Source organism: Camelus ferus, chromosome 21 (genome assembly GCF_009834535.1).
Source record: "Camelus ferus isolate YT-003-E chromosome 21, BCGSAC_Cfer_1.0, whole genome shotgun sequence".
NCBI classification, from domain to species: domain Eukaryota; kingdom Metazoa; phylum Chordata; class Mammalia; order Artiodactyla; family Camelidae; genus Camelus; species Camelus ferus.
Window position 1 is genome coordinate 18,534,961 of NC_045716.1, and position 13,039 is coordinate 18,547,999.

At 35.9% G+C, this 13,039-nt stretch overlaps 1 protein-coding gene across 4 annotated transcripts in view; it reads left to right on the forward strand.

The window, feature by feature from the left end:
• COPA (COPI coat complex subunit alpha) overlaps positions 1 to 13,039 on the forward strand; it is a 38,569-nt gene that overhangs the window by 3,756 nt on the left and 21,774 nt on the right. For all 4 annotated transcript variants that reach the window (XM_032463912.1, XM_006173940.3, XM_032463913.1 and 1 more), the window contains exons 3-6: positions 111 to 184; positions 5,782 to 5,862; positions 7,364 to 7,440; positions 8,330 to 8,439. In XM_032463912.1, the coding sequence (XP_032319803.1) occupies positions 111 to 184; positions 5,782 to 5,862; positions 7,364 to 7,440; positions 8,330 to 8,439 (342 nt within the window). The remainder of the gene's footprint in view (positions 1 to 110; positions 185 to 5,781; positions 5,863 to 7,363; positions 7,441 to 8,329; positions 8,440 to 13,039) is intronic.

Sequence of the window (13,039 nt, forward strand, 5' to 3'; positions counted from 1 at the left end):
AATAGGATTAAAGAATGTGGGAGGGATAAAACTAAAAAATTCTGAATAAGAATCACCTTGGAGACTAGGAAGCATAGTCTTTAACATGTATTGCCTTCCTTTTTCTCCAGGTCCAGTTCGAGGCATTGACTTCCATAAGCAGCAGCCACTGTTTGTCTCTGGAGGAGATGACTATAAGATTAAGGTACAGAGGGTTTGTTATGACTGGGCGTCCAGGACAATGTGAAGTTTGGGAATTACGGAAGGGACTAATATACCAGTCATTCATACAGAGCTCAGGCTTTTGACAACATTATCCAGAGCACTTAGCCAGCAAACATTTATTGAATGCCAACTGTGTACAGATACCGCTTTATTTTTGGGAAATTCAAAAATAAATAAGAAATGGTCTTTGTTCTCAAGGAGCTCTTATTCTTTAAAAGATTTTTAAAATGTATTATACAATTTTTAAAGGTTATTTTCCATTAACAGTTATTAGAAAATATTGGCTATATTCCCAGTGTTGTATAATATATCCTTGAGCCTATCTTATACCCAGTAGTTTGTACCTCCCACTCCCGCATCTCTATCTTGTCTCTCTACCCCTATTGGTAACCACTAGTTTGTTCTCTATATCTGTGAGTCTGCTTCTTTTTTGTTATATTTACTAGTTTGTTGTATTTTGTAGATTCCATATATAAGTGATAGCATACAGTATTTATCTTTCTCTGACTTATTTGACTTAGCATAATGCCCTCAAGTCCATCCATGTTGCTGCAAATGGCAAAAATTTGTTCTTTTTTATGGCTAAGTAGTATTCCTCTGTGTGTGTGTGTGTGTGTGTGTGTGTGTGTGTTTATTACATCTTTATCCATTTATCTGTTGATGAACACTTAGATTGCTTCCATGTCTTAGCTATTGTAAATAATGCTGCTAAGAACATTGGGGTGTATGTATCTTTTTGAATTAGTATTTTTGTATTTTTTTGGAGAGAGAGAAAGAGAGAGAGAGAGAGATATACATACACCCAGGAGTGAGATTGCTGGTCGTATGGTAGTTCTGTTTGTAGATTTTTGAGAAACCTCCATACTGTTTTCCACAGTGGCTGCATCAGTTTACATTCCCACCAATACAAGTGTACAAAGGTTCCCTTTTCTCCATAACCTCACCGATGTTGTAGCCTTTCTGATGATAGTCGTTCTGACAGGTGTGAGGTGGTATCTCGTAGTTTTGATTTGCATTTCCCTGATGATTAGCAATGTTGAGCATCTTTTCCTGTGCCTGTTGGCCATCTGCATTTTCTCTTTGGAAAAATGTCTAGTCAGTTCTTCTGCCCATTTTTCAATGGGGTTGTTTGTTTTTTTGATGTTGAGTTGTATGAGCTGTTTATATATGTTGGGTATTATCCTGTTATTAGTCATATCATTTGCAAATATGTTCTTTCATTCAGTAGGTTGTCTTTTTGTTTTATCAGTGGTCTCCTTTGCTGTGCAGAAAGTTTTGAGTTTAATTAGGTCCCATATATTTATTTTTGCTTTTTTTTTTTTTTTTTTTTTTTTTGCCTTTAGGAGACAAATCCAAAAAATATTGCTACAGTTTATGTCAAAGAGTGTTCTGCCTATGTTTTCCTCTAAGAGTCTTATAGTTTCCAGTCTTACATTTAGGTCTTTAATCCATTTTGAGTTTACTTTTGTATATGGTGTTAAAGAATGTTCTAGTTTCATTCTTTCACATGCAGCTGTCCGGTTTTCCCAGCACCACTTATTGAAGAAACTATCTTTTCTCCATTGTGTATTCTTGCTTTCTTTGTCGTAGATTAATTAATCATAAGTGTGTGGGCTAATTTCTGGACTGTTTATCCTGTTCCATTGACCTCTTTCTCTGTTTTTGTGCTAATACCTTTCTGTTTTGATCATTGTAGCTTTAGTATAGTCCAAAGTTAGGAAACATGAGTCCTCCAGCTCTGTTCTTCTTTCTCAAGATTGTTTTGGTTATTAGAGTTCTTTTGTGTTTCCATACAAATTTTTAAATTATTTCTTCCAGTTCTATGAAAAATACCATTGGTATTTTGCTAGGGATTGTCTTGAATCTGTAGGCTGCCTTGGGTAGCATGGTCATTTTAACAATATTGATTCTTCAAGTCCAAGAGCACGATATAGCTTTCCATCTGCTCGTGTCATGTTCAGTTTCTCTCATCATTGTCTTATAGTTTTCAGAGTACAGACCTTTTGCCTTCTTAGGTAGGTTTATTCCTAGGTATTTTATTCTTTTTGATGAAATCGTAAATAGGCTTGTTTCCTTAATTTCTTTTTCTGATAGTTTGTTGTTAGTGTCTAGAAACGCAACAGATTTCTCTACATTAATTTTGTATCCTGCAATTTTACTGAATTCATTGATGAGCTTTGGTAGTCTTCTGGTGGCATCTTTAGGATTTTTTTTGTTTAATTGAAGTACAGTAGTTACAGTGTGTCAATTTCTGGTATACAGTATAATGTCCCGGTCATGCATATATATACACATACTCATTTTCATGTTCTTTTCTATTAAAGGTTATTACAAGATATTGAATATAGTTCCCTGTGCTATACGGAAGAAATTTTTTAAATCTATTTTTATATATAGTGGTTAACCTTTGCAAATCTCAAACTCCCAAATTTATCCCTTACCATTCCCTTTCCCTCGGTAACCATAAAATTATTTACTATGTCTGCAGGTCTACTTCTGTTTTGTAGACGAGTTCATTAGTGTCCTGTTTTTTTCTTTTTTTAGGTTCCACATATGAATGATATCATATGGTATTTTTCTTTTTCTTTTCGGCTTACTTCACATAGAATGACAATCTCCAGGTCCATCCATGTTGCTGCAAGTGGCATTATTTTATTTGTTTTTATTGCTGAGTAATATTCCATTTTATAGATATACCACAGCTTCTTTATCCAGTCATCTGTTGATGGACATTTAGGTTGCTTCATGTCTTGGCTATTTTATATAGTGTAGGATTTTCTATGTGTAGTATCATGTCATCCACAAACAGTGACAGTATTACTTCTTCTTTTCCAATTTGGATTCCTTTTATTTCTTTTTCTTCTCTGATTGCTGTGGCTAGGACTTCCAATACTATATTAAATAAGAGTAGTAATTAAGGAGCTTTTATTCTAATGGAACAGTTAAATATATACGCAAATAATAGCATGTTCAGTTTGGTGAATGATACAATAGAGAGATAACCAAAGTGAAATAGGGAAGGACATTCTAGGGACAAAGACAAAAAGGCATGGCATAGCTGGATACATTTCAGAAACTAATTAGTTTTGTGTGGATAAAATCTGGAGGAAAGGTGAGAGAAGGGGCAGAAGATGAGAAGGGCCAGATCATGGAGTACTTCTTCATAGATCTCAGAAGTTTGGATGTTAATCATACAAATAACAAGGAGCCATTAAAGGAGTTTAAATAGAGGGGTGATATCAGATTCACATTTTTTTTTAAAGATTACTTGAGTGGCAGTATAGAGAAAAAACTGGATGAATTGGGCAAGACTAGAGGCAGAAATACCGAGTAGGAGACTCTTGTGTAAGTCCATGTGGGAAATGAATGCAGCCTGAGCTTAGGCAGTAGCATTCAGAATGGAGAGAAAGAGATGAATGTATCCAACCAAATGAGAAAAATTTACTTCATAAAAAAACTGTTTTTCAGAAGCTACCTTAGGGGTTATATATTATAAATTATACAGCAGAACTTAGGTAACAGGCATGAAGAGTGACAGCTGCCTGCAGAGAAGAGAGGCATTAGAATTATAGGAAGGACAGTTCTTCTCTGTTTTCTAGTTTTTAGGCACTGATCCTGGGGGCAGTTGGTGGAAGCTTAAAACACCTGATAGACCTAAAAGCTCCTGAGGTGATCACTTCCTTTTAATATTTGTAGTAAAGTGGTGACCACTGAGTATTAAGAATGGCTAACTGGGGTTCCTGCTTAAGAAAGGAAAGAATGAGTGACATTTAAGAAAAAAGTTTTTCCCCCCCGAAATTGTTAATATTTTTTAAAAGGAATGGTCTTTCATTTATATGAAGTGTCCAGACAGACAAATCAGTAGAGATGGGAAATTGATGAATGATTCTCTAGGGTTGGGGAGGTTGGGAGGAAATGAAGAATAACTTTTAATAGGTATAGTTTTCTTTTGGGAGTGATGATATGTTCTAAAATTGATTGTGGTGATGGTTGAACAACTATGAATGTATTAAAAACCACTGAGTTCTATACTTTAAATAGGTGAAGTGTAACCGGTTTGAATAATATCTCAAATCTGTTATCAAGTAAAGGAATTAGCTAGTTGATAGGGATGTAGTCCGATCCTGCTGTGGTTTAAATCTAATTTCTCTGATGAAAGCAAGATTATCTCGAAAAGTCATGTTTGTGAACATCAGTTTGCTGTATCGAGATAAATGTAGCATTAAGAGAATCCTGATTTACAAAGAGTAAGACAGGAAGCTACAAATGGCAGGGTCTAAAAACCCTATAGGTCTATAGGTCTTTTAGAATTCACAGTTCTGGAGTTTAATAGAGGACTATAAAGGAGTCAAGACAATTTGAAGCTGGAAATACTAAAGTTTAAAACACTGAACTGAATTCTATAAGAGGAAAAAAAGGTTAGTTACAGAATAGTATTTATGGTTTGATCTAATTGTTGTGTGAAACTCGAACTCCACTATGTACACATATATTCATTTATAGATGACACAACAGATGAAGGTGAAGGTATTGGAATATGTTTGCTTTTTGTGTTATTTCCCTTTTCTCATTTCTGTACATACCTTTTGAGCACCTACTAAGTATTAGCCACTGTATTAGGTGCTAGGGATGTAGTGTTGAGCACGATGGACAAGGACTCTGCCTTTAGGGAGCTTACATTCAAATCTGTTACAGGAAATGAGATAACTTTTTGTGATTTATGAAAGAAAATGAACAATTTTCAAGTAAAAATAAGAAAGAATAGTAACAAGCTGGCCTGAATAGATGATGAACAAGTAAGTATTAAATATTAAAGAAGGAAAAAAAGATATCTGACCTCTTATTTTTTGCACTTTTGGGAGTTTTTCTGGGTGGGGACCATGAGCTATCTTATATTTATGGTCTTGGTTTCAGTGTCTTCTTCAATTGTGTCCATTGATGCCTGATAGTTGGCTTAACTTCATACCTGAATATGATGTTTTTCTGCTTAACTCAGCCTAACTGAGCAATCCAGTGTTTTTCATAGCAATGAGTTAAAGTATGTTTGCATGATAAATTAAGTACTGACCATGAGTGGCATCATTTACCACCAAGTTAGGAGTCTTAACAAAGATGATGCTGTATATTATTGTTCCTTTTGGAGTCATGGTATCTGTCCAATTTTTTTTCTCCTGAGCTAAGGTGATAAGGTAAAGCACTAAGTAAAGGGTCTGTATTCAAACTAAGAACACAATTACACAGTAGAAAGAAGAGTTTCAAGTTAAGCCCTAGATAAGTATTTTGTCTCATGTTTAAATAGAGATAATTTCTTGCCTTAACAAGGAAAAATCTTTCCATAATTTTGTTTTTAGGTTTTCCCTAGTCTTGCCTTTTTTCCGTCCCCACATGATGTTTGGCTGGCTTATAGTTGCATTTATATTCTTTTTCCATCCAACCTTAAACAAGATTCCCTATTAAGGTTCCTACCTATTTTAAAATGCCATACTATAAATCCATACTTGTTTTTTGAGAAACCTGGGCCTTATAGAGGCTCAAGACCCTTGTGTCTGTTCCTTAGTTGGATTTCTCTCTTTGCAGGTTTGGAATTACAAGCTTCGGCGCTGCCTCTTCACATTGCTTGGGCACTTAGACTATATTCGCACCACATTTTTTCATCATGTAAGTAGCCAGTGTGGCTGTAGTTTGAGAGTATTCTTTAGTTTCCCTGTAGAAATCTTCTGCTTGCTCCTCAAGAACCTATGCTTTGATAACAGAATTATGTTATTGGAGTGGTTCTTCTAGGATCTGTGTGGTGTTGACCTTTCTGCTTTGTTTCATTTTGCAAGAGGAAGTAGTCAGTTATATTTGAGTTTAATTTATTTGGGTTCAGTGGGCTTTATGAATAAAGCATTGAGTCTCTGTAGGAAAAGTAGAGGTTTGATTTTAGATTTGCTGGGGTAGCAAATGAAAGTTTGCAAGCTAATCACATGTGGGGTATTATTAAGTAGGTGTGTCTGGAGGAAGGACAAGGTAAGATGCCGTTTTGATGCGCTAACAAATGTTTCAAAACATTAGCAATCATGTGCTATTATCCTAGGATTTTAGGGTCTGGTAGAGGCTATTCCCTTACCGAAGCTTGCTACCTTTTTTAATCTGTCAGGTATATAGTAGACAGATACTGAGTTGTAGATTAGAGACTCCTAACCTCTTAATCTGGTCCCAACCTGTCTGGATCTCTCTATAATTCTATGCTATTAAAGTTAACTTGTACTATTCTGTGACTTTCAGTAAACTAAGTCTCTTAAGTTAGAAAGAATGTAGTGATATAAACAAGAATTTCCTGGCTAATACTACTATATTTTCTTTTTAAAAGTTAAAAAAATTTTAGGGTAGAATAGGATAGAATTAAAGTGAAAATTACAACCGAAACATTTGAGAATAATGAATCATTTAATAAGATATTCTACTCAGTAGGGACTATTTGTCATTGCCATAAAGGACTTGCTGAAAATTCTTGCCTCGAACAAATTGCCATCAAACTGGAAAGTTATGAAAAGCTCATTTTCTTTTTATTTTTTCAGTTAAGTAAGTATGTGTATGTCTCGTACTTACTAAATTCTTTGCTAAACACTTGAGATAGAATTGTGAATAAGAAATACTTCCTTTTCTTAAAAAGCTTGAAGACTCTAAAAGGGCTAAAAATTCTTTTTTCGTGTTACTTTCTGCTTTGGTTACTGAGACTTGAATTTTTTGAGTCTAGATGATCTAACAGGGAGAAGTCAGACTTTAAAACAATACTTCAGTCTTAGAGTTACAGAGAGAAGATTCTTGCACAGGGTCTTAATTTAGAAGATTGATTATTTATAAATATAAATCACATACATATACATTTATATATGTAAGTGTTAATATATATTATACTATTCGCCTCTGAGAATTTGTTTTGATTGGCTTCCACTCTTTAACCTTATAGGTGAAAGTGCCAAAGTTGGGAAAAGCTGGTAGAGTGGTAGGGAGGAAAACACAGCTAGCCTAATGGAGCAGAAGCAGTAATCCTGTTAGTAATATAGCTGAGACATTAGGCAGTTGGAATATTTCCTCCAAAGAGAGAAATGGTTATAGGAGCCTGGAAGAAGACATTTGTTTAATGTTCAAACCCTTTGTCTGGAATATTTTTCAGGAATATCCTTGGATTCTGAGTGCCTCAGATGATCAGACCATCCGAGTGTGGAACTGGCAGTCTAGAACCTGTGTCTGGTAAAGCAGGAGACATAGGGCTCAAAAAAGAGTCTTCATTTCTTGGTTTTTTCATAATCAGCTTCTATTTAGAGCAGTCATTTCCCTTCCCTAATGGGTTATGTCTGTTGATTAATTATTGCTTGTATTTGTAAGATGCTTTTATATACAAAATGATAAATATAAAAGCAATCTCATTAGTAATGTATGGATCTAGATTTTCTGATCATTTCTTACCAGGGAAAGGGGGTTGTATAGCTTGGCTTTTAGAACAAAATTGTTGGTTAGTTTTCAGGTCTGTTCCCGTGAAACCTGAGTCAAGAGCTAGCCCTCTATCCTGCTTTATGTTTGGATATAGAGCTTTCCATAAATATGTAAGGACCACTGAAATGATGTCCTTTAAGAGGGATACCCCACTAAAATCTAACGGACAGTTAACAGTATGAATTGCTAAGATTTCATTTATTTTGATATTTTAATATGTTGTTTGTTTATTTAGGTTATTCTTTTTTTTTGAGGGGGGAGGTAATTACGTTTATTTATTTATTTATTCTTAGAGGAGGTACTGCGGATTGAACCCAGGACCTCATGCATGCTAAGCATGTGCTCTAGCGCTTGAGCTATATCCTCCCCCCAATATGTCTTTAACGTGAGAGAAAAGCTGTGCAATCTCAGTTCTGAAACTAGTAGTATTTAAATACTAAAATATTAGAGGCAAGAAGAGAGCCATTCTTAAAACAGCTGACCTTGCTTATTATCACTGGTTCAGAATTGTTAGGATAACTTGCCTTTGCCCCAAAAAAGTATAATTGGATCTGCATCTGTTCAGTATGGAACATGATATTTCACATGTAGGAGTCTGTTGATTCCTGCCTCTAATTTAGTATTGTCTTTCTTTTTCTTCTTCCAGTGTGTTAACGGGGCACAACCATTATGTAATGTGTGCTCAGTTCCACCCCTCAGAAGACCTGGTCGTATCAGCCAGTCTGGACCAGACTGTGCGCGTTTGGGATATTTCTGGTGAGCTGCCCAAGTTCAGGGGACAACCTAGTTCATGTCTGGCGCAAAACTGCAATTGCTTAAAATAGTGACAGTAGTTGGCTTAGAACAAGAAAGTTTAGATTATTCTGTTCTCATATAATACTATTTTTTTTTCTGAGGTTATTAAATCTGCTTTGATGGTTCTTCATGTTAGAGGTATTCCGTAAGAAAAGTGATTGCTCTAGAAAATTCATTTAATTTGAAGAAAATTTCATGTTTTAGTTAGATCAGTTTTTAGTAAAAATCTGTATATTGTTAGGATTATTTGATTCAGAATCAACCTTTAAAATTAAAAAAAAAACTTTGACAAAAATGAATTTTGGGAAGAGACTAGTGCAGGGAAACAGGACTCTTAGATCCTGCAACCTCATTTAGAAATAGGAAAATCCCTCTTTTATATATTTTCTAGTGTAAGGAGAATGAGAGTTGGGGTATGGGGTTTCATGTCCAGAACACTTTTTAATGGGCAGACTTCTAGGATGAGAAATTAAATACTTTGTAGATTTTGAATAGTTGGGGTAATCCTTCCTTTCACAGTTTGTATACAGTGTCTTAATTTTGGGATAAGAATTTAAATGTATTGCTATATAATGGAGATTTGAGAATTGAAATGCAGAAGAAGGACTGTACCTTTGAGATCGATGTGCTGGAAAAATGGAAATGCTTTGATGAGAGTTGGAATAGGGACACTAAACTAAATGCTGTGGTTCTCTGCCCAGTTAAATTTACTTATCACTTGCTGAATTGTTTCTAATTGTTGCCTTAGAAATTCTTGGTGATTGGGTTCTCTGAAAGGTCAGTGGCTAGACCACAAGATACTGTTTTTCATTCTGTAAAAGGAAGGACTCCTCCTTGGTCCTTGCCTGGTTCTTTGTGGTATTAAGGGAATCACTCTTCTGCATTGTAGGGTGAAGTTGATAACTTGCCATCCCCCCTGTAGCGTAGTGGGCTGGGGCAGTATGGTACTTGCTGTTCTTACAAACCATTAATGAACAGCAAGTTGAAAATTTGAATTCCTGGGTGCAGCATTTGGAATGTTATAATAGCAGTTGTTTAAGATTTATGTAGCATAGAAACAGGCCAATGAGATGAGGACAGTTGGAAAGGATAAGCTCTAGATCATGCTGTCTACGGCTTTCAAAAGTTCAGAATTAGAAGGGAATGGTATAAACAACATTGTGTTGGAGATAGGGCAGCTCTACTGTCTTCTGCTAGGGCTTTGCCATTGCAGTTTTTCGTCAGACTGGCTGGGCTTTTTGAAGTACACCCAGACATGACCAGCCATGCCAACAGGAGGAGTTAGGCACAGGCACTGTGAGCCTGTGCCCTCCCCTAACTGCTCGTACCAGGGAGCTTATTATTCATTCTCCCAGTAACCTAGCTATGGCTTTCCATGGTTTTTCACTGTATACACATTCAAAGCACCCTCTCTGTCTCAGGATGTAGGAGCCTGATGGGGTTGGATCCCAGCTCATGCTATTTTAGCTGATCAGGGCAATTACTTAGAATAGTCTTTCCCAACCCAGGATCTGTGAAAGAATTAAGTGCTATTCAGATACTTTGAGTGACTGTTTTCTTAGTTCGCAGAATGGTGTACAGGTAATGCCATCCCAGGTCATAGAGAAGTTAATGTGTTACTTGCATAAATTTATGCTTTGGCCAGTGGGGCTTAATTCATTCCTAAAGCACTGGGTTGAGAGGGGCTTTATACAGCTCCACTCTTAAGAGTACCGTTATGTCACCTGATCTGGCACAGCAGGTTCCCTGTGGCCTAGCTAAGCAATTTGGGGCAGTTAGGTTGATGGATTCTTATTGGTGATCGTGAAATCCCCAAGGCAAGAAATCCTTTTCTTCACTGTCATAAGAAAACATTTTTACATCAGAATCAAAGGCCCTAAACCAGAGAAGAGAGGGAGAGAGTGTGACCCCAGCTGGGGTTTATACTTGCTCTTGAATGTGTAAAGTGCATGGATTACTATGTAATAACATTGCAGTTGCTATACTTCGTATATGTGCTGAAAATTTTGTGCTAACTTGCTGTACTAATGTGAATGCTCTCTTTACCATTTCTAAGTGTTTTTCTGTACTCACAACTCTCTTGATTTCCAGTAATCCCTTAACTAGAGTGGAAGGAGATACTTCGATATTGGAAGTATCTTTTGGGTTAGACTTAGGCGTTCTTTCCTTTTTTAGAAATCGGGATTCTCTTTTTAGCAATTATTTTGCTTGGGTTCAAATAAGTCTGAATACAGGAAAAGTTAGCAGTCAGCTCCGTTAGGGACCAAAGCTAATATTTCCAAGAGGGAAAAAGTTAGTTCTGAGAGAATGAAAACCCTCAAATTTAGAGGACTGGTGAAAATTCAGATTTTTCTGAGTGTCTCTCTTTGAAAGGGGACACTCTCTGAACTAGGTAAGTAATAAGAAAACAGAGATGTTTAAGGAAAATCTGTCTTCTTGATACCTCTCTCATTTGGATTAAGCTCACAGGGCTTAGTTTAACCTGAATTTTTTGTATTAGCCTGGAAAAATAGATAGTTAAAAGGAAATATATTTATAACCTATATATAGAAGATAGGTTACTTTTTTAGCTTGAGCTTCCAAGTAAACTGATAGTTAAATTATTTTAATGTGCTTATACTTTTGCATGTCAAGCCGATGTAATTCAGGCTTAATCTTTGAAATGACTACTAAAAAAGTATTAATTTGCTGCCAAATCCTGTCCTCATCCCTCTTTTTACTACTTCCCCTGGTTCCCATTGGGAAGTGTGCATCAAACTGGTCCATTCTGAGTGTCCTCCCCTTCCTCTGGATTTGAGTAGCTGCTAGTAGAAATTTTCCATCTGTCGTTCAGTCCTAGTGAGTAGCTTGTCGAAGGCTCAAATATTTTTTCTCTAAGTATCTTTTCACTGCCTGTCACTATTCATCTGTTTTTGCTCTTCTCTTTTTCCTGGATCATTACAAGCAAGTGCAACACAGGCTTCCATTCTGTCATACAGCTTTCCTTTTAACGTGTCTGCTGAAGCTTATTGGAGGTGAAGTTCCTCACAGCTGTCTTTGTATCTTCGTTTGAATCTGTTTCATACACCAGACTCATTAGAAAAAGTTGACAGATCCCATTAAAGGGACAAGTGAAATAAGTGAAAGGAGGTATCCCTGTGATAATGTATTTTTGAAGCCTTGGGAGAGTGGTTTTTTTATTTGTTTGTTTTGTTTTTTTAAAGCAGTGGCTTTATTTCTCTCTACCTATTGGCTACATGCTCATCATGGACAGGGTACAAGATAATTAAAACTGTCGTATCCCTTTAAGCACTTGCTTCTCTAAAGCTGATGTTTAGGTGCCAGTATAATAGAAGAGATACATTGTAATTTTAAAACTGATGAAGATAAATAAACACAATCATTAAACTTAATTTTTTGTGTTTTCTTACAGGTGCTAGAATTTAGGCTTAAAACTACTTAGGTTTTATTTTCAATGATAGCTTCTATTCCCTCCTCCCCCTCCTCCATTACAGATACTTGGTTTTTTTAACTTTACAAGTGCCAGGTAGTTTCATCTTCCTTCCCTGCCGCCAACTACTTCAAAAGATAGGATTTTAGTCTGAATTCTATTTTCTTATCTATTAACTGGTATAACTTATAATTACACCTGCTTGCCTATCTCATAGGGCTGTTACCCAGATAAGCTTTGAAAACCACTAAGTGCTTTTCACCTGTAGGACAGTAGTAGTATCATAATTTTGTTTCTGCCTAAAGCACAAATAATCAAATTTTAAAGATAGGTGTAGCTGAGCTATAAATGTGGGTCCTATACAAGTAAGATTTCTTATCCTGCTGTCTTTTTTCTGTTGTTTTTAAATTATGGGCTAATTTCTCCCTATAGCCTCTGAAAGTTTTAATGGCAAAATACATATGTTCAGATCTATAACCAGTCTTTTAAGCAAGAGCTTAAAGGGATATGACAGTTTTAATGATTTTGACCCCTGCCCAAAAGTCAGGAAGATACGAGTACACTTTTTGTGCAGTATATCCACTAAAGAGCTGTTTTATTTTTGATAGGTCTAATTTCCTTAACTCCTTTGGAGCTTCCCCATGAGTTGCCTAAAAGCTTCTAGTTTGAGAAACACTGAGCTGTGGCCTCTCCAAATTACTTTTCTTTTAAAACTTTTTTGAGATGATAGAAGAAAAGTTGCTATAGATTTCATAAAGTTGAAAGTAGAAATTGAATGTTTACCATTTGAGGCCACATTTCAAGAATACTGAAGAATAGAGATGGGTGTTATCTCAAGTAGACATCTCTTGAGGGAGGTTTATTGAAAAAATTAGCTGTGTCAGAAGTTTAAATTGTCTTCTTCTGGGAAGAAGTCCCAGTAATGGGTCTGTTAAGGGAGCAGAAGAGAAGATAGTGAATGTACTGCAGGATTTTGAACAGTTTTAGAAAAAAATAGGTAGGAGCTCTTGAGTTTATCTTTCTTTAGTCCTCTCTACATTTCTTTTTCCCTTCTTTTTCTTTAATGTTAGTCTGTCACTGTACCTTTCTGTACTTCTGTTACTGTGTTCTTTTTGGTAGCATTATGTTTAC